The 24,251-nt window shown below is 39.3% G+C and overlaps 1 protein-coding gene and 1 long non-coding RNA gene across 3 annotated transcripts in view; both read right to left on the bottom strand.

The window, feature by feature from the left end:
* Positions 1–652: 652 nt before the first annotated feature.
* LOC125699413 (uncharacterized) lies at positions 653–7,847 on the bottom strand. Its single transcript, XR_007379551.1, has 4 exons — positions 7,758–7,847; positions 6,609–7,068; positions 5,429–5,544; positions 653–835 (listed from the first exon to the last, which is right to left on the bottom strand). It is a non-coding gene; the product is annotated as an uncharacterized LOC125699413 (long non-coding RNA).
* Positions 7,848–7,863: 16 nt separating this feature from the next.
* The window catches only part of FTO (FTO alpha-ketoglutarate dependent dioxygenase), a 224,546-nt gene continuing 208,158 nt past the window's right edge, over positions 7,864–24,251 (bottom strand). For both annotated transcript variants that reach the window (XM_048958922.1, XM_048958923.1), the window contains exon 9: positions 7,864–14,619. In XM_048958922.1, the coding sequence (XP_048814879.1) occupies positions 14,478–14,619 (142 nt within the window). In that variant the 3' untranslated portion in view covers positions 7,864–14,477. The remainder of the gene's footprint in view (positions 14,620–24,251) is intronic.

Genomic DNA, 24,251 nt, shown 5'->3' with positions numbered 1-24,251 from the left:
ACTGATCAGTTCACCTGATTTTCAGCTTCCACTTAAAAAAAAAAACAACCCAACCCTTGCTCATTAATCCTGATACTTTTTCTATAGCCGCACAATGTAGACACCAATACATACACATTTGGAGAATATGTTAAGGACTTTATATCCAATTTCTAATGAATTTCAGCAGGTAGATAACTTATAATTACATACAGCTGCTCCAATTATTTGGGGGAAGTAAATTCTGATGTATGTGGTTGCCTGAATGTTTGAGGAGTTTTCTTCTCTCATTACATTCTCCCTAAAATTGCTGGTAAGGCCACTTGCTTGACAAGAGTGGAAATACAGTGCAGCACTTCATTTTGGGGCACGTTACACAGTGATGGGCAGGCCAAATTACTTCACTGAGTGTTTATCTGCCCTCCTAATGGAGGAAAGGTCTGAAAACCTTTCCCTGTATGACTTTCCTATGCTAAAAGTACACGAGTTCCCTAAGCTATTGAATTTGTCTGCTTTTTAGCACTGGGCATGGCATGAAGATTTATGTTGCTCTGTGTGACCATAGCAATCATCCATCACTATTAGTTACAATAAAATGTTCTCCTTGTTTTTAAAAGCCCTTTGAATTAGATTCCATTATGAAGTTAACGTACCACTGACGGTCAAGTGCTTGCGAATGTAGAGGAGGCAAACATTCTTCAAAAGCATCGAAGGGAAAGTCAAAGCACTTAGATGACTACAGATGGACTTTCCTTGGCTGCATTTAGCTATCTGAAAGTTAGACACACGAGTTGCCTTAGTTCTGCTTAGATTCAAGGGGATTGGATGGGCTTCTTCAGAGGCAGCTCATCTTATCCTGAAATAAATATCAAGAACAGCAGGAATGGTTAATCCTCTGGAGCCGCTTTTTGCTTTCTGTTGTTTATGGAAACCATATTAGAATATGAATATAATTGTCAGAAGATCTTAACTTAGATAAGATGTATTGAGGGTTTTCCCAGTGGTTCCAAAATTATAACCTTGTATATAAAAAGGAATCATAAAAATATTGGAGGTGAATTCAAAAACATCTGAACGCAATTATGTTATTATGATTCTATTTTAAAAATAAATGTATCATATTCTTCTAACGAAGTTGAAAATTGCATTAAGAGCAAACATGGCAAATAGTTTTTTCTCTCACAAAGGACATAGCACAGGCTCTCTTTTCTTCATCTGCAGAATTTCCTTTAAGGTATACACACCTATTTGAGAAGACAGCAGTTCATTTGTACTCAGAATGAGAAACGCAGAAGGTATTTAAGCCATGCCAAGTCCTTCCAATGAGGGGTGCACTTGCACACATATTGCACCTTAACCACTAATTCCATGCTACTGCCCATTAGCTTCCATTAGATTTTTTTTTTTCAAGCTGCCATGATAAAGCTAAACACACACCCAGAACAAGTACCACTAAATGCTATTAACTGGGCAGGCCTGCAGCAACAAAGATTGTAGCTTTGCTTCTACTATATGTTTTAAATAGGGATCGCTGTATTTGCCACCTAGTGTTTGAGTTTGCAGAGTTCCCTTCAATTCCACTCAGCTGTGAGTGGGAAGTCCTGCTATTTACTTCTTACATGAAAGCTAAAGCAATGTTATTATGGAGTCACTCATTTCCAGGACTTCAGACTTTAGGTAAAATAGCAAATACCGCATGCCTTTCAACTGACAGCAGAACACTGATAGGATTTGATCACAGCGTTACTCCCCATTAAAAGCCTATCTTTTGATATTTTCCTTGTTCTTGGATGCAGAAAATCTGCACAGAAATTAGTCTCAACAGAGCCTCGGTCTTCATGATGGGGACAATGAGTGCCACTAAAAAGCACACCACACAGCAAATATGTTCTTCCATACAGCAGACCTGTATTTTCTCCCTGTCTTTAAAGCAGTTTCACTTGTATGTGAATAAACAAGGACAGTGAGGGGCATTTGCTACACAGATGTTTCCAAGAGCTGGGTTTCTGAATGGGTTGGCTCATGTGCAAGCAGGGCGCAGACACTTCATACTGTCCCAAGGAGGGTGCAGACGGCATTGCCCCTGCTGCCACACATTCGCAGGAACAGGAGGCGTTCAGTCCACAGTACCTCAGCCACGTCTTAGGCAACAGAAAGACACCAAAAAAAGAGTCTAAAGGTGGTTTTTTTTTTCTTTTAAAAGAATTACTCAGCCCCCTCCCAGTTCCTCCAGTATATTGCCATCCCTTGCTGTCAGTGGGGCAAGAGAGTCAGCATTGCTCAAGGACAGAACCTGGGATGTGCTCGCACAGTGACTCTGTAGCACCAGATTGCTGCTGGGTTTTCTCATATTGCATACCTGTTCTTAAGAAAACTGCATTCCACCAGCAAAAAAACACTGCTCCAGCAGTGTGGAAGAGCCCTCCATTGATCTGGCAGTGGCTCAGCCACTGTGTGCCTTCAGTTTACGTATGCTACTTAGATCTGTTATTTATTGGTAAGCCATTATCCCCTATGACCCATTTATTTATTTTTAAAGCAAACATATGAGGTGTATTAATGTTTCATCAGCTATCTGTGAAGGAGTTAAAATCCTAATTTTTCTACTGTGTGGCACTTTAAAGAGAAACACTTTTGTAACAGCCAAATGCTGGTCTTGGACCAATGTAGCTCGGCAGAGCATTTGGCTTTCTCTTCACATTGTATTTTAGTGAATGTTGTGTTTTATAAGATAAAATGATAAATGGCCTGACTTAAATGACCGGAGGGTATCTACTTTCCTGCTAGTCTATTTAAAAGGTTTCTGTGAACATTTTACACACCTTATTGTGAGACTGTGGCTGTCTAATAGCAAAGGAAACAATAGCCTCTGATGTCCACAAAAGCAGGGCATACCACACAGGTGCCATGTTTTACAACACTACTATATCTTGTCATTCAGAAGTGCTCCCTCAACAAATTGCCTGTCATATTTAAAGATAAAATCTGACAGTGCCAGAGCTGACAACCAGTCCTCAACCCTGACATACAACACGGAGCTGAATTTTGCTAGATTCGCTGTAGATGGATTTGTCTTTAGAGATTCACAGTAAAGCCAACTGCTGGCAGAGCAGCAAAAATTATTTCAAAACATTGCTACTAAGTGTCAGACTTTATTAAATGGTTGCTTTAAAAAGGGAAGGAAAGGTTCGGCAGTAGTCTTAGAGGAGAAATGTACAGAAACGTTTTATACATATTTCACTTCTCTGTAAAATAATGATGTACGGTGTTTCTAAATAATAGAAAATCCTGCATTTCAGGAAAGGTATTTTCATTACTCCTTGGCACTGTGATATATTTACACTGCAGGAGCCTGTATTCTTTTATCTTTTACCCAGTGAGGCTCTGAAAGGAATGTGCAGTAAATATGAATTAAGGAGGAATGACGCAGCCGGTTCAGTAATTACAGACTCGATGCTCCAGTGGTTACTGGTGCAAGCATGGAGGGTTTGCCTTGGATACACCAACACCGGTACATCAGTGCTGCTCCCTGTGGGCAGTACTGAGGGGTGTTTGGTTCTGTGACACGGCTGGTGAACAAGCACTGCAGTGGCAGCTGTGCAGAAGTAGGGCAGGTACTCAAGAGGTTTGTTACCGCTCCACCCAATCACTGCCTCTAAGTCAGCCCCTTCCAAGTTTGGGGTTCTGAGGTTCCCCTGCTCCCGCAGCTCTCTGTGACTATTTTGTGCCTGCGTTAGATCACTGCACACTTAACTCCTTCCTTGCCACAGAAAGCAAACTTTGGTACGTGTAACAAGATTTTTCTCTTCCTGCTCATTATCCATTGAGCTCCTGTGTTCTGCACGTGCCAGACAAACACCTGTTGTCACCAGCAGCAGCACCACCCAGCACAGGAAGACTTTACCCACATGGAGACACCCCTCACTTTCTCCAACAAAACAGCCACCTACCCACGCTTCATTTTCTCTCTCAAATCTGTTCCATAGCACGGATCTCTCTACTAGTCACTGGAAAAGCTCCCTGAGTCATCCTACTCTTCCTACACAGCATGGCTTTGCCTTTGCAATATTGTTAGCAAAAGCTGTAATTGTCATTCTCCTGGGCTGCCTCAAATCTTATCTAGGGACGGATCTTTTCTCAATTTCTCTTAGAGGCACTTTGCCTGGGAGAGAACCAATCCATTACTGGAAGGAGACACTCTGACCCCATTAGCTGGGCAGACGTGTGTTTGAACTGCAGACCTCTGAGCAAACTCAATTCAGGATGAGCAGCTCAGGACACTGCATCAGGCAGGGCGCATCCTCAGCCATCCTCCAGGTACTGCTCTGTACCACAGGGGCAATGTGGAGCTGCGAGGTCGGTGTGCCCACGGTGTGATTAAAATGAGTGAGCACAACGGTATGCAGATAAATAAAAAAGCCTGGGAAGTGTTACCCTATTTAAAAATCAGCATTGGAAAGGAATTTCGTATGGTCTGTGATTCTCATATTAGCATGTACTAAAAAATTAGCACTCAACATGGAATTTTTTAAAAAGATTTCTCTGTTCCCAGCCTGTTTTATTTGTGTTTGATTCCAGCCCTCTGAAAACACCGAAGCTGCATAATATGAGAGTTTGTAACCTTTAAAAGTGGAAATGTCATAACTTAGTCTTAGGTAGTTAATTGTGGCCCTGACTGTAATGAAAGTGCTGTTGCCCAACAAGCTTTGCAGTGCATTGATTTTTCTTCTATCAGCTGGGAGTTCTGGTGAAATAACAATAGATCTAATAACATCAGCAAAGCAAAAGAGAGTAAGAAACAGTAAGCTCTTCAAAATAAGTAGGTCAAGCCACAATCAATTTCCAGATTTGAAATTATGCTTCTAAAATGTATGTTTAATACAGGACCTCGTTCCATGTCTATCAAGTCAGAGCTTGTAAGGTTTAAAGTTCCCAAACAACTGCTTTATCAGGTAGCCTGGAGTTAGGCCCCAGAGGTTAAGCAATAAAAGAGAAACCAAAATACCTTAACAGTTGGTGCAGCTAGTTGAACCCAGCAACAGCTCCTCATGCAGCTTCTACATTCCCAGGGTTCGAAATGCCAGAAGGCTACAAAATCCATCAAGCAGCTATGATTTGCCAAGTAGGGTTTCACTTCCTCTTCTTATTAGAAGTTATAAAATCTATTAGATGTTAGTAAAATCCTTTGAACAGAAAATATGAAGGCTCATATTTTCGGCGCTCAATATTTGCACCCTAATAATTAAGATGTAACTAGGAATAGGATGAAAACAGAAGCTGATTTACAAGTGCCATTAGTTTCAGAGTGGTAGTGATACTTAAGCAGCAAATTTCACACATACCTGTTGAAATAAAATATAATTGTGTAGAACAGAAGTATTTATGGAGGATATCATATAGATCAGATCAAAACTTGCACGCATGGACTCTTTAGTTGGAAAGGACTCACCTGCTGGAAAAGCGTGTATCCAGAGTGACATAAACTTTCTCTATTTCTTTTTTTCCTATTTGCAAAGTCAATGAAGATTTCTTATTTTGAATTTGTTATTTTTAATTTGAATCATCCTGGAATAAAAAAGTCAACATTGTAAAAAATTTGTAGTAGAAACCACTTCTAGTGTCACTGTGTGACAGCAAAGTAGGCAGTGATTGATAAACTGCAGACCTGCAATGCAATATAACTTGAAACTTCTTAGTTCAGAAATTCTTATAACTGAATGGATGGGAGAATATATTTTAGCTATAGGACAGTGTTTTTGTATATATTCTGTGCAACTCTTGTGTGCAGAGTCCTAACTGTAGGTACAGGACACTAGAATCTTTACAATGAAAGATAAATAAGTCTCTCACCCCAAAGAGGACTTAAGTTTGTATGATAGATTTGATACAGAAAGAATACAGGGGCTTCTCCTTGGGAACACCTCCTTCCCACTGACCCAACAACAAAAAAAACTGTGATGAATCTCAAGTTATTTGGAATTAAACTTTTCTATTTTCTTTTTGGCTTTAAATATGCTGAGCTATTTTTTCCCTTTGGGGTCTGGCTTGCATGAGAGGCTTTGTAAGCAAGTGCTTTCCAAAGGCAGGTTTTCACTTCTACTTTTTAGAGGACAGCTATCTCCCACAGCGCAGGAGATTGGCTGGTGCAGGAGCTATTAGGCTGTTTCAACCCCGTTCCAGCACCTGGCCCTCGCCAGCCACCAGTGCAGGGGAGGCATCCTGATTAGTCTCTGCCTCATTTAAAGCTGTTCTCGACTGCAGAGACTGAAAGAGTGCCTTACTCTCCCCAGAAGATGCCTGTTTTTGAATGAAGAGGAGCAAAGTCTCCTTGTGTTTGCATACACCCCATAAAGACCCCCTGAGGACTGCACCCTTTTTTTTTGGCAAGGTCACCAATGCCATGCATTTTGCCCATTTTTATAAAAAGATAGAGTGAAAATCTAGGTAACCTAAACTCTGAGACAATCAGGAAAAAAACAGGATCAGTTTCAGGAAATCTTGATGCAAGGGAAATTCATCTTGGTCTTGCTAGGTAAATGTAACATCTGTAACAATGAACTGTTAGAAAATGTGTAAAAATAGTTCTGGTTTCCTAAAGTGTCCTTTCATCCAGTTACCCATGTACTTACTTTTGGTTAAACTTCTGAAGCCAAGGGAAGAATGTTCTAGGCTAAGAAATCAGATTTCATAGCTCCTGGAATGGATGCTTTGCTGACTGTCAGCTGGAGAATATGTGAATGGTGCTTTCTGTTAACTCTTTTTGGCTAAAAGACTCCATTCAGTCCTGGCAGGGAATGACCTGGCCATCTCTCTTCACACTTGTGTCACCTCCTGGCTGGCATCTAGCAATGCAGAGTAACTAGGCACACAGCCTTTGGTGTTAAGGACGCTCCAAGTATCACAGAACACTGCAGTGCATCTTAGCATCACAGGCATGCATACTTCAAATCAGCCTGCTGTGCTCCACAATGGCATTCTTCAGAGTACCAAATGAAATTTGCAGGACTGGTCCTTGTCTTGCCCTGAAGCCTGTATCTGGCTTAGCATGGACTTCAAATTCCTTTGAGGTAGTAGAGACCTGCACAAAGTCTAGAAACAACAGACATCACAAACCTCACCATTTTTTATCCTATGTGCAATACACATTTCTTTGATATTGTCTTATTCAATATAACTATAACAATATAACTATATTTTTCATAGCAACTTCTACTGCAAAAACTACTGCACATGCTTATACGCTCAAAAAAGGTTGATGCAGTGCTGGTAGGCACTGCATTACTAGTGCTCACTTAAGGTAAGAGTTTGCACTGAATATGGGAAGTGTAAAATTGCACAGTCAGAAGAATATCTTCTAAGTATAGTGGTAGAGCTACACTTTTGTATTGAGGGAAGAACTTTATGGGGTGTGCATGTGGGGAAGGTAGACACATCCACTTATGGTATGAGTCTTCAAATAAAAGAAATTAATTTGCCTTCCAGACCAGAAGATAAGTGCTATAGTCAGATTAAATTCAATGAGTTTCAAAGATAATAAAAAAGTTCCCTATTACCTTTTATCCATTTCCAATCAATAAACTGTCAGCATCATTAACAGATGAGAATACCTATGGCAACTGACTTGGACTTGCAGAAGAGTTCAGGTAGAGGGAGATACCCCAGTGAGAGCCTGCCTGAAGAGCAGGCTCAGTGTACCTGTGAGTTTGCTGCTTTGAAGAAGCTTACCTCCCACTACTCATCATATAGGAATCTTACATAAAATTAATTTGCTCATGCACCTCAATACTGTGAAAAGTACACTTCTCTTAGTCCTTCTTCTTCCACTCACTGCAACAGTGAAGAATTGATGATAACAGCTATCACACTCTGGAGGACAAACGACAGACAGCAGATTCTTTAAGTAATTTATTTTACAGAAATGACTAACGTAGCAAATATATGATACAAACTTAAATATCACTCTACGTTTCTCAGTGTTAGATAAATAGTCTTTAATACAAATCAGATGTAGCAATACCAAATAAGCAAAACGAGCAAAAACATCCAAATAAATTGGCTGGAAAATAAATGCATTTGAATGAATGCTATCTGATACTTACTTTATACGCTTTCTTGCTTTAAAGCCACGTCAGTTTAACAAAGAACAGAACTTGCTAATAACAGTACTGTTAATAATGAAACAAATGGGGAAAAAAGGGCACTGGTAGGCAGAAGGGAAAGAACAGCAATGAAATGATCGTGGAATGCTTTGATAATGTTTGAGTAATAAATTACTGGGATGTTCATCAAAATAACTAGGGAAGCAGTGCTCTCAGTAAAGTACTACCAGACTACAAAATAAGTACCAGACAAAAAGTGCTAACAGGTGCATAACAAGCATTCCAGCATGTTCCAGCAATGCATCTTCACCTTGATAAATAGCACCCAAATACCCACAGGGGATTTTCTTAAGAGTTTCCTAGCACAGCAGCTCTATCACCTTGGGGGCTACCCATTGAGCATATTTAAAACACAGCTAAAAGAGTGTGCATTGTACTTGAATACTCTTGCATATTCTCCATGGAATAACTTAATAGTTCCAGTAAAATTCACATTTTCCCACTGAGAGCTCGGGGACTTGGAATGCAACTAAAAGATTCACTCAAAAGTTTAATCAAGTATTAGGAAGCCTGAAAGATCTCTGTTACACGAGATGGATTATCACATGCTATGCCATTAAATAATACGTTAAATGTTGTATGAGGGAGAAGGATTCCAGCTCCGCTTTCAAATGTATCTTTGGAGAAAAATAGTTCTATGAGAGCATCCTTAAGCTGTAAGTGGAGCTGATTAACTGGAAGTAACTGAGACATGCCAGCAATGAGGTATTTTGCACACTCGGCTCCAGCACTAGCGCTCAGATTTGACTTCTACCTCAGTTTCTCTGTGCAAAGCATCCTGAGATATTAACATCACAAGTCACTTAAATATATTACTGTAATTAGCTGTTATTTTTTCCAGTGAAACTTTTGAGCAAAGTACGTTGGTAAATGTCTTCCCATTCCATTTGCATCCTTGATGGATGCAAGGAAAGGAAACAAATGAAGAGGCGTTTCTGAGAACATAAAGGTTATTTCAGTGTGTTCACTTTTTCCTCTTTTACATAGATATTGATGTTCCACAAGAAACCGAGCTTCTCAGCACTTGTCGATAGTAAAAAGCCTTAGTTAATATGCTCAGTTTCAAAGTTGTTACTACTCAGAGAGAGAAATAAACGTATACTGTATTAAAAACAATCATCCCAGCCCTTTAATGATTGGGTAGTTTAGCTTTGAATGCAGTTCAGCCTAATAGAGGTTTTAATGGCTTTTGACAGATTGTTCCACTGATCAAGGGCCATGTATGAAAATAACTGCCTACCAAGCCCTGATTTGATTTTAAGAAAAGAAAACTGAAGGTTAATGGTAAACAGAAGTTGATTGTTCACATGTTCAATGAAATAACTCTATCTGACCTGTTCTTAGAACTGGTGAAATAAAGGATAATGGGAATCCTATACACCTGACTTTTTACTTTAGCCTCTAATCAAGGAGACTAATCAGACCAAGATGTGTTGGCATGAAAGCAAGTATTTGGTGATATAGAGGGGGAGGAGAGCAACTTTTTGTCCAAATTCAGCACTGTAAAACCAATAGGGTATTAGAGGATGTAGACTGTAGACTAGTATGTCCTGTTCTATCATGTGAATTGAGCGCTATCACCAAAGCAATGAGGAGATGAAGCATAATTTTCATGTCATATGTGAAATACTCACTGCCAAACATCTGCATTTTAATGTGCTCATTTTATCAGTGATCAGATGGCTTTTATTTCACATATTGTTCAGCCAATTCTGGAGCTTAAGTACAGTCTTTTTGCAAATGCATACATTATCTTCTCTTGTTCAATGAATACCCCAGGTTAAGGTGAATAGGAAAGATGAATGCAGATTGTGACACCTAGTAACATTAACGGTGATGAGTTTGAGTTTGTACTAGAAAGACAACTTGCTATTGAGGATTGCCTCTGCTCTGGTAGTAGAGTGAAGTGATCAGTGCAGAGCTGAGCTTTTTGACCTGCTGTGGGGAGTGCAGTGGCCTTTAAGGGGAAAAGGAACTTTCCTGCAGACAGTGCTCTGTTTGTCTGGCCCTTCCCTATGGCAGCTCACCAGCCCAACGGGGCAATGCAGATGATGAGTTCCAACAACTCAAATCTGAACAGAAACAGATTTGTGGAGGCACTCAATCCACGGAGGCATGGGAGGCCAGAGGTGTGCTAGATTAGATATGGAGGCTAAGCTTGTTCCTGCAGTATACGAGTGCTCTTCCCAACTCTGTAACCTTGGCAGAAGAAGGTAGTGGTCAGCTCCTGCCAAAGAGATGTGGACCAGCTGCTGGGGGCATGAGGAGGGTTAAGGACTGAACATTAACTGTGCATCAGGTGGTAACAATCAAGGGAGAGGTCATGGCCTGCACTGTACAAGTTACTGCTGGATGATTCCCATATGAGTTAATAAAGTTTTGCTCTTGTGAATGCACATCCCTTGCATCTCATTTCTCTTCTCCTTCCCTCATCCCATCTTTACCATCAGCTAGTTTAATCTCTGATACATCAACCCGAAGTCCACTGTGTGTCCCAGGACTAGTGGACCTGCACTGCACCAACCAATAAAGGAGCAGTGTCCACTGTTAACACACTATAATTTTTTAGTATCTTTTGTGTTAGATTTTTGTATTAATTTATCTTTTTTTTGCTGCATTATGGTACTGGAATTCCTAAGCCTGTCCCATAGCAATTAGAAGTCTAGCATGACTTTCAAGTACGTCTTGCTAAGTAAATCTACTTCATTATCTGTGAAACTGAAGACTGCATCTGAATGAGAGTGAGACAACTGGTTTGAGTATTTATTATGCTACAAGTTACCTATCCTTGGCAGTTTCTGTTTGGTGAGTACCTGTGGCATTATTTGCATTTTAGATAATCAGGATCTTCTGTAAAGTTCAGAGCATAAGCATAAGGTCTTTAAAATTTAGTGCACTGGGATTCATATTTTTTATTTACTTAACCTTTTAACAACAAGAAAGGACCTACAAGATAAAATATTTTCATATGCAGAGATATGAATGAAGCATTATTAAAACATTTCTAATTTACATGGCATAACACAGCAGTTTCCTATCAAATACTTATAAATGGCCTTTACCTTTCATCTCCCACATTACAGAAACAATAGAAGATCTTTATTTTCTGCCAACATTTTCTTTTTACAAGTGCAAAACCAACTCTATCACATTTTTAAAGAAATCCTTTGCCTTGAGCATTTCATTTGTATTGGTTCCATGTTTAGTCAGTAGCTTTTGTAAAATTGATGAATACTGTTTAAAGGCAAGTGCAGACAGGCAAACTGATCTGTATCTTCTGTAACCCATTTTGCCTGACATGCGTGTGCAAGTGAACTATTTCTCCTTAATTCTTTCATGGCTGATGAAAAGTACATGTACACAAAGCCATGAACTTTCCCGTTTTAAAAGAATAGCTGAACTAATGTTAGAAGCTAACTTATGCTCTCACCTCTTCCCTGAAACAAACTGACCTTGGTCCTTGTGCATCTAGAGCATCCAGACTTGGTAACCAGTTGCTGTACACAGAGCATCCATTAGAGGCTGTGCGTTTCGGCTCATCCAAAACCATAATGCGTTACCTAGTGCTGGAATACAAGTGGACTGCTGAAGTATCACTGCAACATGAACTATATTACTATTATTTGTATAAAATAAAGAAAACTTCAAAGTATTTCTCTGCTTCTAGTATGTATCTCAAGCATAGTAACAATTCATGCTTGGTCTTTCAGTTTTCTTTTACAGATATTTACCTTTAACCATGTTCTTCTCTTGGGACACCCTTTGGCATTCCTATATGTTTCAAACAGTTCCATCAACATTACCCATGTCTTTGCCATCAACTCTTGTGGGCTTTGGAGAGATGAAACCTCCTTATACTTCTGCCTTTCAACTGAATTCAATCATGTTTCACTGATTCAGGTGATGTGAGACTTGAATGTAACACAGAGCTTTAATTCTTTTTAACCACTTGATTATTGGTATTTTGCCACTGAATCTTAGGTCTATCCATTCCAGAATTTTTCAGTTTTCTGTCATCACCACCCTTGGCTTAAATGAGTGCTATTTAACTGGACTAAGGCTAGAACTAGTTTAGCTAATTCACTAGCTTTAATCCTAAGCACAGACAAAACCTAGAATCACGTAGTTTTAAACACTGTGTTATTGCTGCCAGCACTCTCCCAGTACAAGAAAATAAAACAGTGTTGTTTCACTGCTGCTGGAAATAATTATTTGCCAATGATTTTTTAATAGCTTCCACTTCAGCAACAACATTGCTGTGCCTTCTCTACCCTTTATAGATGTCAGATTCATTTCAATACTGTGATCCCCGTGGTTTCTAGCTTAATTAAACACAAAATAATCATGAAGTAACAGCATAAACAAACAAACAATCCCCTCAAACCCTGTGTTAACAGTGTTACATCATTAGCTCATTTGATTTCATCTTTCTCATTTCCAAAGTAGTATTTGTTTCTGTGAGAACTGCCTTTTCCTTAAGCCGAATTGCCACATCCTCATCTTTTTCTCTAGCTTTTCTCTAGGTGATTTCCAAAGCAAACACTATTTAGTGTGGTATTCATCCAAATATATGCTATCTGCCCACTACTAAAGCCAGCTCTAGCTAGTGTAGGAAAGAAAAACTATGCCCATAACAGTATTTCAAAATTTTAAGAAATTTGTTGAGTGGAAGACAACAGATAAATGTGCAGATCAAGGTTATAATGTAATTAAATCTAATTTAAATAATTTATTCTTCAAAGAGTGTATTTCCTTCTACAGGCTGGCTAACAGCTTTAGCAGAAGGCAGGGAACACAACAAAAATGCTTGATCCAGGTCTTCATAGTTTTGCTGGCATAGCTATGTCAGAGGTGCTAAGAGGTACAACTTCTAGTTGATATAATTGTCCTGGCAAAAGCTGGTAGGTGTGGACAGAGTTTTATACCACTAAAACTGAATTTTTGCTGGCACAGCTTCCTTAGCTGCAGGGAGGTCTGGCATATGTTATACTGTGAAATGTACAGTTTTCTGCAGTACAAGCCCCATCCACACGCAGAACACTTTGCCAATAGAGTATACTGGTATGCTTTGGGTAAGCCTGGCCCCAACAGTGATTTTAAGCAGAAGATTAACACAGGAGGCATATTCTGTTTCTTGGTGGCAATGTCAAGTCCTGAGTCTCACTGTTTTTTTTTTTTCTATTCTATAGAGGTAGTATAGACTGAATGCTGTTTTACTGCAATATAATTTCTAGCTGTTTTTATACAAGGGAAAAGGCATACACAGCTCAAGTCAGAAGAGCAACTTATCCAAATGAAAAATCTCTCTCTCATTCAGGACATCATCCAACACAGCATTGTTCTTTTTATAGCATGTTATTACAAACTAGATCACAAACAGCTTCATTTCTCATAGGCTTCTGGTTTTGTTCTCATGGATAGATCAACACAGATGTTGCAATGCCTGGTGTCATACAAACTAAAACTATTTTGTCAGGGGATCTGACCCAAAAATGGAAACCCTAGGTCCACTGGCCCTGGACAATAGACTGGGAAAGCTGGGGTCAGAAAAGAACTATCAATAGGTAGAACTTATGTAAAGTTTAGGAACTGAATTCTGAGTTCCAGGAAACTGAGGCCATGTAGATACAACCTTGGAAGTCTCTCCCTGACTTAAGCCCTTTGGTCAGGTGTAAAGGACAGATCATACCATTCTTCTAAAAGAATGATAGATGTAATTGTGCATCAGTTAGAGCACGACCGTAGCAATGGGATCTTCCAATTTGCCTAAAAGACAATCTGCAAGCTGTCCTGCTGCAGTAGTACTATGAACCCCTTGGGCTGAACCTGAAAGCATTGTCCTTCAAAGGTGCATGTACCCATGAGGTTCCAGGCAGGAGGTTTCTAGTTTGGAAAGCTTTTTTGAAACTTACCTACCAGGACAAGTGCTGCCAGCTGTTCTCAGTAATATTATATTAGCATGTAAAAATGTGCAGTGCTGAGACTAGCAGGCAAGTCTAACTTGCCCCAAATCTAGACAGTTAAGATGCATGGCAGGGGAACCTGTGGAAACACAGCTATACATGGGCTACACTGTCAATGGAAATTAGAGTAGAAGAGGAAAGTCCTGAAGTTGGTGTTCCAGACTTCAGATGTTAAAAGCTGCTTCTTTCTATAGATTTCGTACCCAGTCTGTTTAGTTGTGACTCAGGAACTAAGATGGAAACTGATAAAATTTGCATTGAAGAACAAAACAACAAATGACCAAGGAACCTTAAAGCAGAAAAGATGAAAGCAGAAAAAAAACTTCAAATGTTGAGTATTATTAATTCTAGGCTGGAAGGTGTCCCGATATCCCACCTACTGAACAAGATTTTGTAGATGGACAATAACTTCTTCAAGATCAAATGGCAGAGGCATGTTGCTTTCTTCGTTTGTCCAGAAGGGATGGCATTCTGGCTTCTGCTCTTCTGGCAAGCTCTCTGCTGGTTCTGACTGGCATCTGAAACAAAAGGTAAGCAGAAGAACGACTTAAGTAAAGCTAGAGCAAGAAACTGAATACTCAGCAAGGATATGCTTGTGCAGTAACTTAAAGAGAGTGATGAAAAGGAAAAAAGCGCATCTTCTGACCAAATGGGTTGTTCATTTACAGTGAAGCTCTTTTCTGTTGTAGGCTTTGTATTTTCTATAGGGATTTCTCAAAAAGCCAATCACAGAAAACTCAGTTAGTACACCTTTATATGGTAAATTATTTTTTCATTATCTCGGCTGTTATTTAAAGCATGTGATTAAACCATTATCAGATTTGAATGTTTGCCGGTTTCCAATGTATCACTAGATTATTGAGAAAGATTAAACTGAATTTACTGCATTAAGGTCAGGGGGGATAGATTAAACAATATTAAAGAAGCCGGACTAGCTTTGTAGATTCAGGAGATTTACAAGTGTATCAACCTGCTTAGCTCTGAAAAAGGCAATATAAAAAGAGAAAATTCTATAAAGATAAATGGAAATGGAGGTTAATAACAACTTCCAATGATGAATAGGTGGGCAAAACTTCAATAAAATTAAATTAAGAGGTTAGCTTATGTTAGTCCCCTGAGAAAATGTTTAAATCACAGTGTTTTTTATTAAATGGATTATTCATCAATACTAGTGAAGTCTAATTATAATATTCAGCTGAACTGCAGTCTGCAGAAGAAAGTTTTCGAAGTGGCAACCAATACATCTCTTAAGACTAGGCTGTAATACAATATGTCACCACAAAAAATCGTCACATTTCAATAAGGATTTCTCCTCCTCCATTTTCCCATTCCCTCAAATGATCTACATGTAGATCATTCATTAGTTAACATTTATAGCAGGACAGGACAAAGAAAAATGCTATGCATTGTTAGAATTTCTGTCTGGACTGCAGGTCGACATAGTTCTTCAAATGTAAAGAAACAAATTGTAAACTTTTACCTTGCACAAGGCATTTAAAAAAATCATGTTTTATAAAACATCGTTGTGACGATTTAAAAGTTGTTTTAAACATACACATGCATCTTCCATCTCTGTACAATCAACTCTGAAAGTATTGACACATGCAACTTCCTTGTCTACACCATCAGCCTTCTCGAAGTGACTGTTTCCAAATGGAAGATGCCTTCTTCTCTTGGGAATTATTAATGGCAGTGTAATGCCCATGAGAAAACATACTTCAGCTTTACACCCATGTTGGTGTGTGGTTAATTGCTGCACCAGCATCCTGGGCACTCAATCCATCGTACATTACACTACAAGGACAGTATTAACACATAACATTCCAATATATCTTCAGCTCTCCACATCAGCCCCTGATAATAGCATCTGTTAACATGCACTAAGTACTATTATGTAGCACATCACTTCATAAATAATAAGATTAGCCGACCTCAGGGCCCTGGGAAGAGTAATGTGTTTAAATGTTCTCATTATTTATTTAAAACAAGAATTAAAGGAACAGAAGCTACTTGTGACAATCCTCTTAGCATAAATATTAAACTGTTTGCATTGATAAGCCGCACTGTACAGAATAACAGAGGATTTGTTTTGCAGGCTGCTTTGTAATAGTTGTTAGAGCAAATGCAGTTTAGTGTACGAGTTTTGAGAGGTACTTAACTGATTGTGCCATCATGTTCTGAAGACATTTCCCAAATTATATAAAGGAAGAGGAGAAAATTAATATGCAGGGAAAGCTGAAACTAATTACAGCACAACTCTATGAAGCTTTTAAAATCTTGCTTTATTTTCTGTCTTGGCACACAATAATACGCTCAATTTGCTGGGTAGTATAAGATATTCAAGTCTAAGCATTTCAATCTAAGAGTGGATAAATTAGCCATGTACAGATTATTGCAGATGACAAATCAAGAAGCTCAGCTGGTAAATACTGCAGGCATATTACGTGGTCTGCAAAACTCCATTTATAATAATAAACATTCTCTCACTGTCTGCTATTAACAAAAGGATTTTCACTGAGAGGAAAAGCACACCGCCTCCTGGCTTCTTCACCATTTAGACCCCTTTTTCCTTTTTTACCTTCAGCACTTTTTTTTATCCCTTGCCCTCTCTCACAAACTGCTTGTTCCTCACTTTTGGGTTTTGGACATTTGTGTCTCTGTAAATGTGCCAGAAGTCACCAATGATGCTGGACAGGGCAGCCCGTGAGCAACCGTTTCCTGCACAAGTCTGATGACAAACATATCAGTGTACTGCAGAACTACGAGAAACGGGAACAGTGCCTTCATACTCCAAGTTCTGCAAACCACAGCTCCTCTGAAGTATTTCTATTGCTTTGCTTTACATCACTAGCAAGAACAGCAGGGAGTGTGACCTGCTTTTACCAAACATGCAATCCCTGTGCACTTATGAGCCACCGGAGTTAATGCCACTGCAGGTTGCCTGTGCTTATGGGTGCAGGGCCGGCTCCTGATGACCTGGCATGGCACTATCAGTCCACCACAAGCCTGAGTGCACTCTTCCAGGTACGTGCTGATCCGCTCAGAGTTATGATGCAAGAACTGTCCAGATTAATATATTACTATTGATTTTAATAAATTTCTCCACGACTGTGGGAAAAATTGTTCCCACGATGCTCTTTAGTTTGTATCAGAGTTAAGGACCTTAAGAGTCTGCAGAAGGATAACAAAATTTTCAGCCAAAGCAGAGCAATCAAAGGCACTTGAAATTTCAACACTGCAATTATCAAAGCATGGTGGTAGTGGGAAAACAGTAAGATTGAAAATACTATACATTAATTCAAACATTATATATTAATTAAAAACAGGCTGAGTTGTTAATAAAGTCAAACCTCTAAAAGAGAGTAAATTTAATGTCTGAATATTATCACACAAAGTGTGTTAAGAGTGGAAATACCACATGCTCTGAAATATGGAAGAAAAGTACCGATGCCAAAATTAAGGGGCCTCATTCAAAGCTCACTTGCAGCAGCAGAAGGAAACAACTACCTGGATTTACTTTAAAGCAATTTAGCTCCAACACCTTGATAACACAGGTTTACCAGCACAGAAAAGGATGCCTGAAGATGTACAGAATGCACAAAGCTCCACGGTCCCTGCATTCTTGCTAAACCAAACAAAACTGGTGCCAGTTTCAAGTTAAAAAGCCTGTATTGAAGGAGCAATGGGCTGTTGCCATGCACATTCTCCCCACTCTGCCATGTAAACTGCTCACTCGTATTTACCAATAGGAGCATGCAGATAAAAGTCATGGCAAACTGTTGTGTGACAGTGCACGGCTCCTTCCCTCGGGAGGTGGCTGGTTTCACCACAGCAGGTGTACATTCACTGGAACAGTCGCTTGGTTCTGGTCCCTTGGGCTGCACTGACATTTTGATGATCAGGGTGTCAGCTACATTAGAGGACAGTGATCACAATGCTGAAATTAACCAAGCTAGCTAAAGTGTGTGTTAATTATGAGTATGCAAGCAGTCAATAAGAGGTTAATGCAAAAGTCAAAGGATAAATTTATTTCAGTATTGCATCACTCTACCGACTAAATGACTAACATTATGCTTTGTTTTTAATCAATAGATTTTACAGTAATGTGTGAGCCATTGATTTGAAAAACATTCTTTCTAACATCTAAGTTTTGCAAGTATTTAGTATCAAGTATCAATATACTTAAAACACTCTTCTTTCACAGCAGCTACTTTTTGGCTTCAGGGGCAGGAACAGGAAAGCATGCAGCGAGAAAGAGGCCTTGGTTTCTGTTGGTGTGTGATTAATGCAAATAAGAGTTATTACCTAAGAACTTTAAATAAAGTACTGTGAATTAGAGTCCTGGATTCCACTGCACTGTTTGCTCCGCAGGAGTGTAGTCAAATCAAATCAATAGGGGTCAATCTGTGGCTCAGATTGCAGAGGCATGTTAAGTAAGAGATGATCCGAACAGTCTCATTTCCTAGATGGTACTAATTCAGTTACAAAGGAGACCACGTGGAACCTTACAAGGTAAGTCAAAGAATGTAGGCCTGTTCATCTTCCCTGTGCACTGGTATGGTCAGAAAGGGAGGAATATGTGCCCTGCACGTGCAGAAACACACATTCTCCCATACACGCTTACTCCATTGTTTCTGAAGCTGCTGTTGCTACGTTTTATATTTGTTTTCTCCCTCCCTATTCTTGCTAGAAATAGGCATTACTGAACTGTTATTCCAAATTCCAAAATATTAAAAAAACAAAGATGGCCCAGGTTAAAAACAGATCACCCCACTAAGACGAACATTAATTGTACACAAACACTGTCTAAAGTGGTACAACAATTATGCAAATGTGTTGATTTTGAATCATGATTTTTTTGTTTAATAGTGGATCTCATTCACCTGTATGGAAAATTCCCTTGAGTCAAAGTTGAAACTGCAGCACGAACAAGACCTCAACTGAATGGCATTGTATCAGCTAGTAAAATGTGCACCCAGCAGATGGGATGTCCTGTAACTTCAAAGTTGTCACAGAGGAAAAAGCAATATTCCGGTTTATCAAGCTGAATGTTTCAGTAAAGAATGGAGAAGGTCAAACTGATGCTGTATACATATATTCTCCTTCACCTTTGGACGTGGACAGGATATTGAAGTAAAGTCTCTAAATAGGATTGAAAAAGTCACCCCTGTTATTTGAAGAACTGGATTTCCATTTATCTTCATGAAAAATTAAAAGGTGGAAGGACAAATGTCACCCATGGTGAAATGGAATGGGGGGATAAATCCAAAAGGCAGCTGCTTTCCAGGTGGATGCCCATTACAGCATTAGCAATTTCAGAAACCACAATATGCCTTAGTATTTTGTTCTGTTTCAGGCACCTATGTAGTCACAGTAGCTAGTGACAAGTGAAAATTTCCAGCTACTGATTTAGGTTTAAGGCCACCAGGTAGTCCGTTGAGAACAATTTTACACCTAGATCCATTTGTCAGCATGTCCCTTACATACCAGGGGTGAGGAATGGGGAATTTTGCTGGCTGACCAGCTAGGAGAGCTGACCTCTAAGGTCAGAGGGGCAAGTGAAGCCTCTTTTCTCCTTCCTGCCTGTATGGAAGAATATGGTGGTCAAAAATTGAGGGTGATTACACATGGGAGCAAAATGCATGTTAGCCTTTATGGCAATGGTACCCTGACTCCAGTATCCATCAACTGTATCACAAGGAGAGCACTGCTGGACTCCCTTGTGCATGAGATCTACATAGGAAATTAAACCACAGTTTAAAAATGTTGATAACTTGACTTCCAGTTTGGCTTAGAGGAAATAGCTTGTACAAAATGAGTATTTCATTTGGAGCATCACCATAATTGAAGGTTGTGTGGAAAATGTGGGCCAGTTAATACACTAGCATGACACAGGGTTGGCCTGGAATAATTTCTGATTTCTTTCAACTCATTAAACCATAATCACACCAATAGCTTACAAATCTTCCCTTTGCTATTAAAGTTAATTTTTCATAATTTATACCCTAAAAACTTTTTACTGAAAAAAATGAAAGATGGAAAGCACATAAGTATTTTGAAATTCAACAGTATGAAAGATATTTTCTTCATATGGATGGAAATGCTCTCTCTTTATCACCAAGAAAGTTCTCTCTTTTCTTGCCAAAACTGGAATTTAACTGAAAGTTACTGAGTTCAATCTAAACTTTAAACCAAAGATTTCATTTGCTTTTTTAATTAACCAATCAGAAAGCCATAAACCGTGGCAGAGAGTATTTCTTTCAGTTGTTCCATGCTTGTTGTACTGTGACTGTGCACAACTAAAACCTTTTCAGGTTTAATTTGTCTTTTAAGAACAGAACAAATGACATCAATATTTGACTTTGCACAGCAGATTTCAGAAGTACTGGTCCCAAACAGGCAGTGAAATGAAGTGGCCAGATGGAAAGAGCACAGTGCTTAACTCTTTTGAACATTAAATCCCCAGTGTGTTCCCAAATAGTCTGTCCCATTCACATTAAGCCACTCCTGATTTTCTTTCACATGCTGTAACTACTCCCGAGCCCAATCATAAACAATTCCTGGCTGAGAATAGGAACTGCATTTATAGAACAGACAAAATTGATAAAATGACTTTTTTTTTCCAGAAATGGAGACAAAAATACCTGATTTGGGAAAGGATGGAGGCACTTCCTGTTGAATTTTAATCCATGGAAAAACTATTTTTATATACATACATACATATATATGTATATATATATATATATTTAAAATCTATAATCTTTCAAAAGCTGATAATGACTTGTACAACTTGGCCTTTACTCAGAAACCAAATTTTACAGTCATTAACTCAAGAGCTTTATTCCCCCCAAGTCACTAAACTCACTGGAATGAGGACTCTGCTGCAATATTCCAAGGCATCACAGGTGACCTAGTAGGACAGCCTGAAATTTGTCAACATTACCATTGTGTTTACTTCTACAAAGTGAATCCACAGAGGTAGGAGAGAAATAAATGAACCTGATACCACAGGAGTTTAAGTGACAGTAAAATGAACTTGGAAATCACAGTTTCTATCTTAAATTGTAATTCAGGTGAATGTGAGAAAAACGTAAACTGTAAATAGCCTCCAAATATTGCAATAACAGCAACCAAGGCACTGGTGGAATCCAACCGCATCTCTATTGTGGGTCAATGAATAAACAGAAATCTACCCAGAAGATACTGCTGATGAGATTATCAGTAGTCTTCCTTATCGTGTCCACCAACTCCACCCTACCAAAAGGGAACTCCTGGTACATCACATGCAGGCACAGCAAGGCCAACAAGGACACTACTGGCTGATGAGCGACGCTCACTTGACCTCCCTAGACAGAACCTTGCCTTTCCTTTGTGCCCGTGCTCCAACAGACATAGAAACTGCCCATGAGAAAATCACTGTGCCTCCTATTCCCACAAGAGAATAGCTGTGTGAGGCAGTCTCCATTTCACGTTTGTTTGATTTTTTAATTAGGAATCATCACTACTCTCTATGAAGAGTAGGAGGTAGGGAAATCCCCAAGAGATGCACTGAATAAATAACACAGCATTTGCTGAAAGATGAAGTTTAATCCAATTTAACCTATGGGTCTACAAATTGTTCTCTTTCAGCCCTGTTTCTCAGATGCTTTTGTTTCCCATTTCTAGAATAATCCATATAGAAGCAATGTATCCTGACTGCACAAGAAGCATGTTTATGCATATTTATGTACACACCCCTTCATACCAACAGTTGGAAATAATCCCATCAGTCCAAAAGAGACAGCATTTAGGAGGAAATTTTCAGCATCACAGACATAGATTTAGTTATATACTTTTCATTATCAGCAATGGGATTTGAATTATTCCCTCTGTGCTGAGAACATTTGGCTTCAACTTCAAACAACATAGAAATATATAAGCTTCAATATAATTTATTTTCTCAAAAGGAACCTAGAATGCTGTAAGCCTTTGCTGAGGTATCTGATGCTCCAGTCCCCTCTGTTATACAGTACAATCTGCTGTTTTATTTCACTTGCAATCCTTGCTTTCCTGTAATTTTTTTCAGACAAAGAAACAAAATGTCTGCTATATACTGAGTATAAACACAGCTGACTTGTTTTCCCCAAAGTATGGATTTTATGCACTTTTAAAATAACTGTTTTCATTCCGTTATGCATAATCACCTGGGACATTGTTCCTCTACATTTGCAGAAACACAGATGGAATTGCTGATTTGGAACCTTTGGAGAGATCTTACACTATTCTCTAGAATCTAAGCTTCTATTAAAATAAGGTTTCTAACTTCTGGTTGTGAAGATAGCCTGGACAATGTAAATTGATGCATGGTTATCTTGTTGAGTCCACAACCAGACAGACAGACACAATAGCACCAAGGGAGCTGTGAACCTCCCCCACTTATTTTATTGGGTGTTTATTTGTGGCCAGATGCTCCCCTCTGTTGTGCAGAATGGCATTAAATGACTGAAAAAGAGAGGAAAAGGAAATGGAAATAAAAACCAACAAAGACAAGAAAACGAAATCTCAGCAGCCTTCTTCCCTGGGGGTTACAGATGCCCTCCCTTGCCAGTATTAGACTGTTGGAAGATTTGGGGCTGAGCCACGCATATGGCATGTTTTTCTAAAGACACCATCTTTTCCAAAAGAATGCCACAGGAAAAGTTAATGATGCTTCCAGTATTCTTTTCCTTCCCTTTTTGTCTTTTGCACTTTGTTCATGTGCAGGTCATACAGCCAAGGAAAAATACAAATGTAGTGTTTTCAGGTGCCAGTGCAAGAGTACGGGCTTCCGCTTAGAGTTCCCTGGTTTAAAATAGGCAGTCCCACTTTTCCAAGATGTCTTGGGTTAGAATAATGCAAACAAACTAAAAACTTTTCCTTGTTGAGGAAAGTGAGGAGGTGCGTTTCTCCATAAGACAACTTTTCATGCCATAAGAAATCAACTGCTGTATGACAAATCCATATTTGTTGTATGTGGAAAGAAAAATAAAAAGCAGCATGTCGGAGCACAAGCAACAGCAACCATATTGCCTGATACCCAGAACAGGCTGGACAGAAATGGTCCACATCTTTTCAGCATCAAAACCTTGCAACCCTTCCAGCCCCAAGTGCTTCCTGCATCACTCCTGCATGCACCTAACAAAATCCCTCTTCAAAATCTCACAGCTTCCATCAAGGTCAAAGCAAGGGTGACACAGAAGGGGCAGTGCTTGGGAGCAAACAGAACAGCAGGCTGTAGATATGCACTGAAGGACTCTGCATACAGAAGGACTCTGCATATGGCTGCACACCAAACAGTTCTTTGCTGATGTAAGTTCTTTAGGGAGAGTGATACCAAGTAGACATCCTGCCCAGGAGCCTAGGTGTCCAGCTGCTTTCAGCCTCGCATTAAGATGCAGTTCCCACTAGTTTTGCTTCATTTTTGGAAATCTGCATGTTTATTAACCAAAAGAAAACTATAATAGACAGACAGCAAGTACCAAATGGGAAAGCCTAACAACCACAGGAGTAGCTTCCCAGTTGCAGAGTGAAATCAAGATCTGTAATGTGACATAAATATGCTTGTGTACGTATCTCTCTATATGCATACATACACACATATATGGAAATACAGCATTTACCACATTTTCATGTCTTCTTTCTACCAAGTGACATGGCTTTGAACTCCTATGTGGCTTAGGGAACAAAATGAAAAAATGGTTTACTGTGCCAGGGATCTACACTGCCTTCCTCATGTTATGCACCACAGTTGTAGCCTGCCACTTGGATTTTTATAACAAATATTGGAACTGATACGATAAAAGCAATGAGATCCTATGGACTAAACCAGTTTCCTTCAGGTCAACATGATGCCAAACAGAAGCAAAAGGGAAAAAATAGGGAAATGAGGGAAGAGATACAAGAAAGGCAGTCTTGAAAACAGGAGTAAAGTTTTGGAATAAAAGAAGCCTCAAGTAACTAATCACATTTGAAGCACTACAGAAATTCTCAATGGCTGCTGCTTTATGCAGTGATATCTTATCATAGAATCACAGAATCATAGAATGGCCTCGGTTGAAAAGGACCACAGTGAACATACAGTTTCATCTCTCCTGCTACGTGCAGGGTCACCAACCAGCAGACCAGGCTGCCC

This window comes from Lagopus muta, chromosome 12, assembly GCF_023343835.1.
Source record: "Lagopus muta isolate bLagMut1 chromosome 12, bLagMut1 primary, whole genome shotgun sequence".
NCBI lineage: Eukaryota > Metazoa > Chordata > Aves > Galliformes > Phasianidae > Lagopus > Lagopus muta.
Note: the sequence above shows the minus strand (reverse complement) of the source record. Positions and strands in the feature narration are given on the sequence as shown.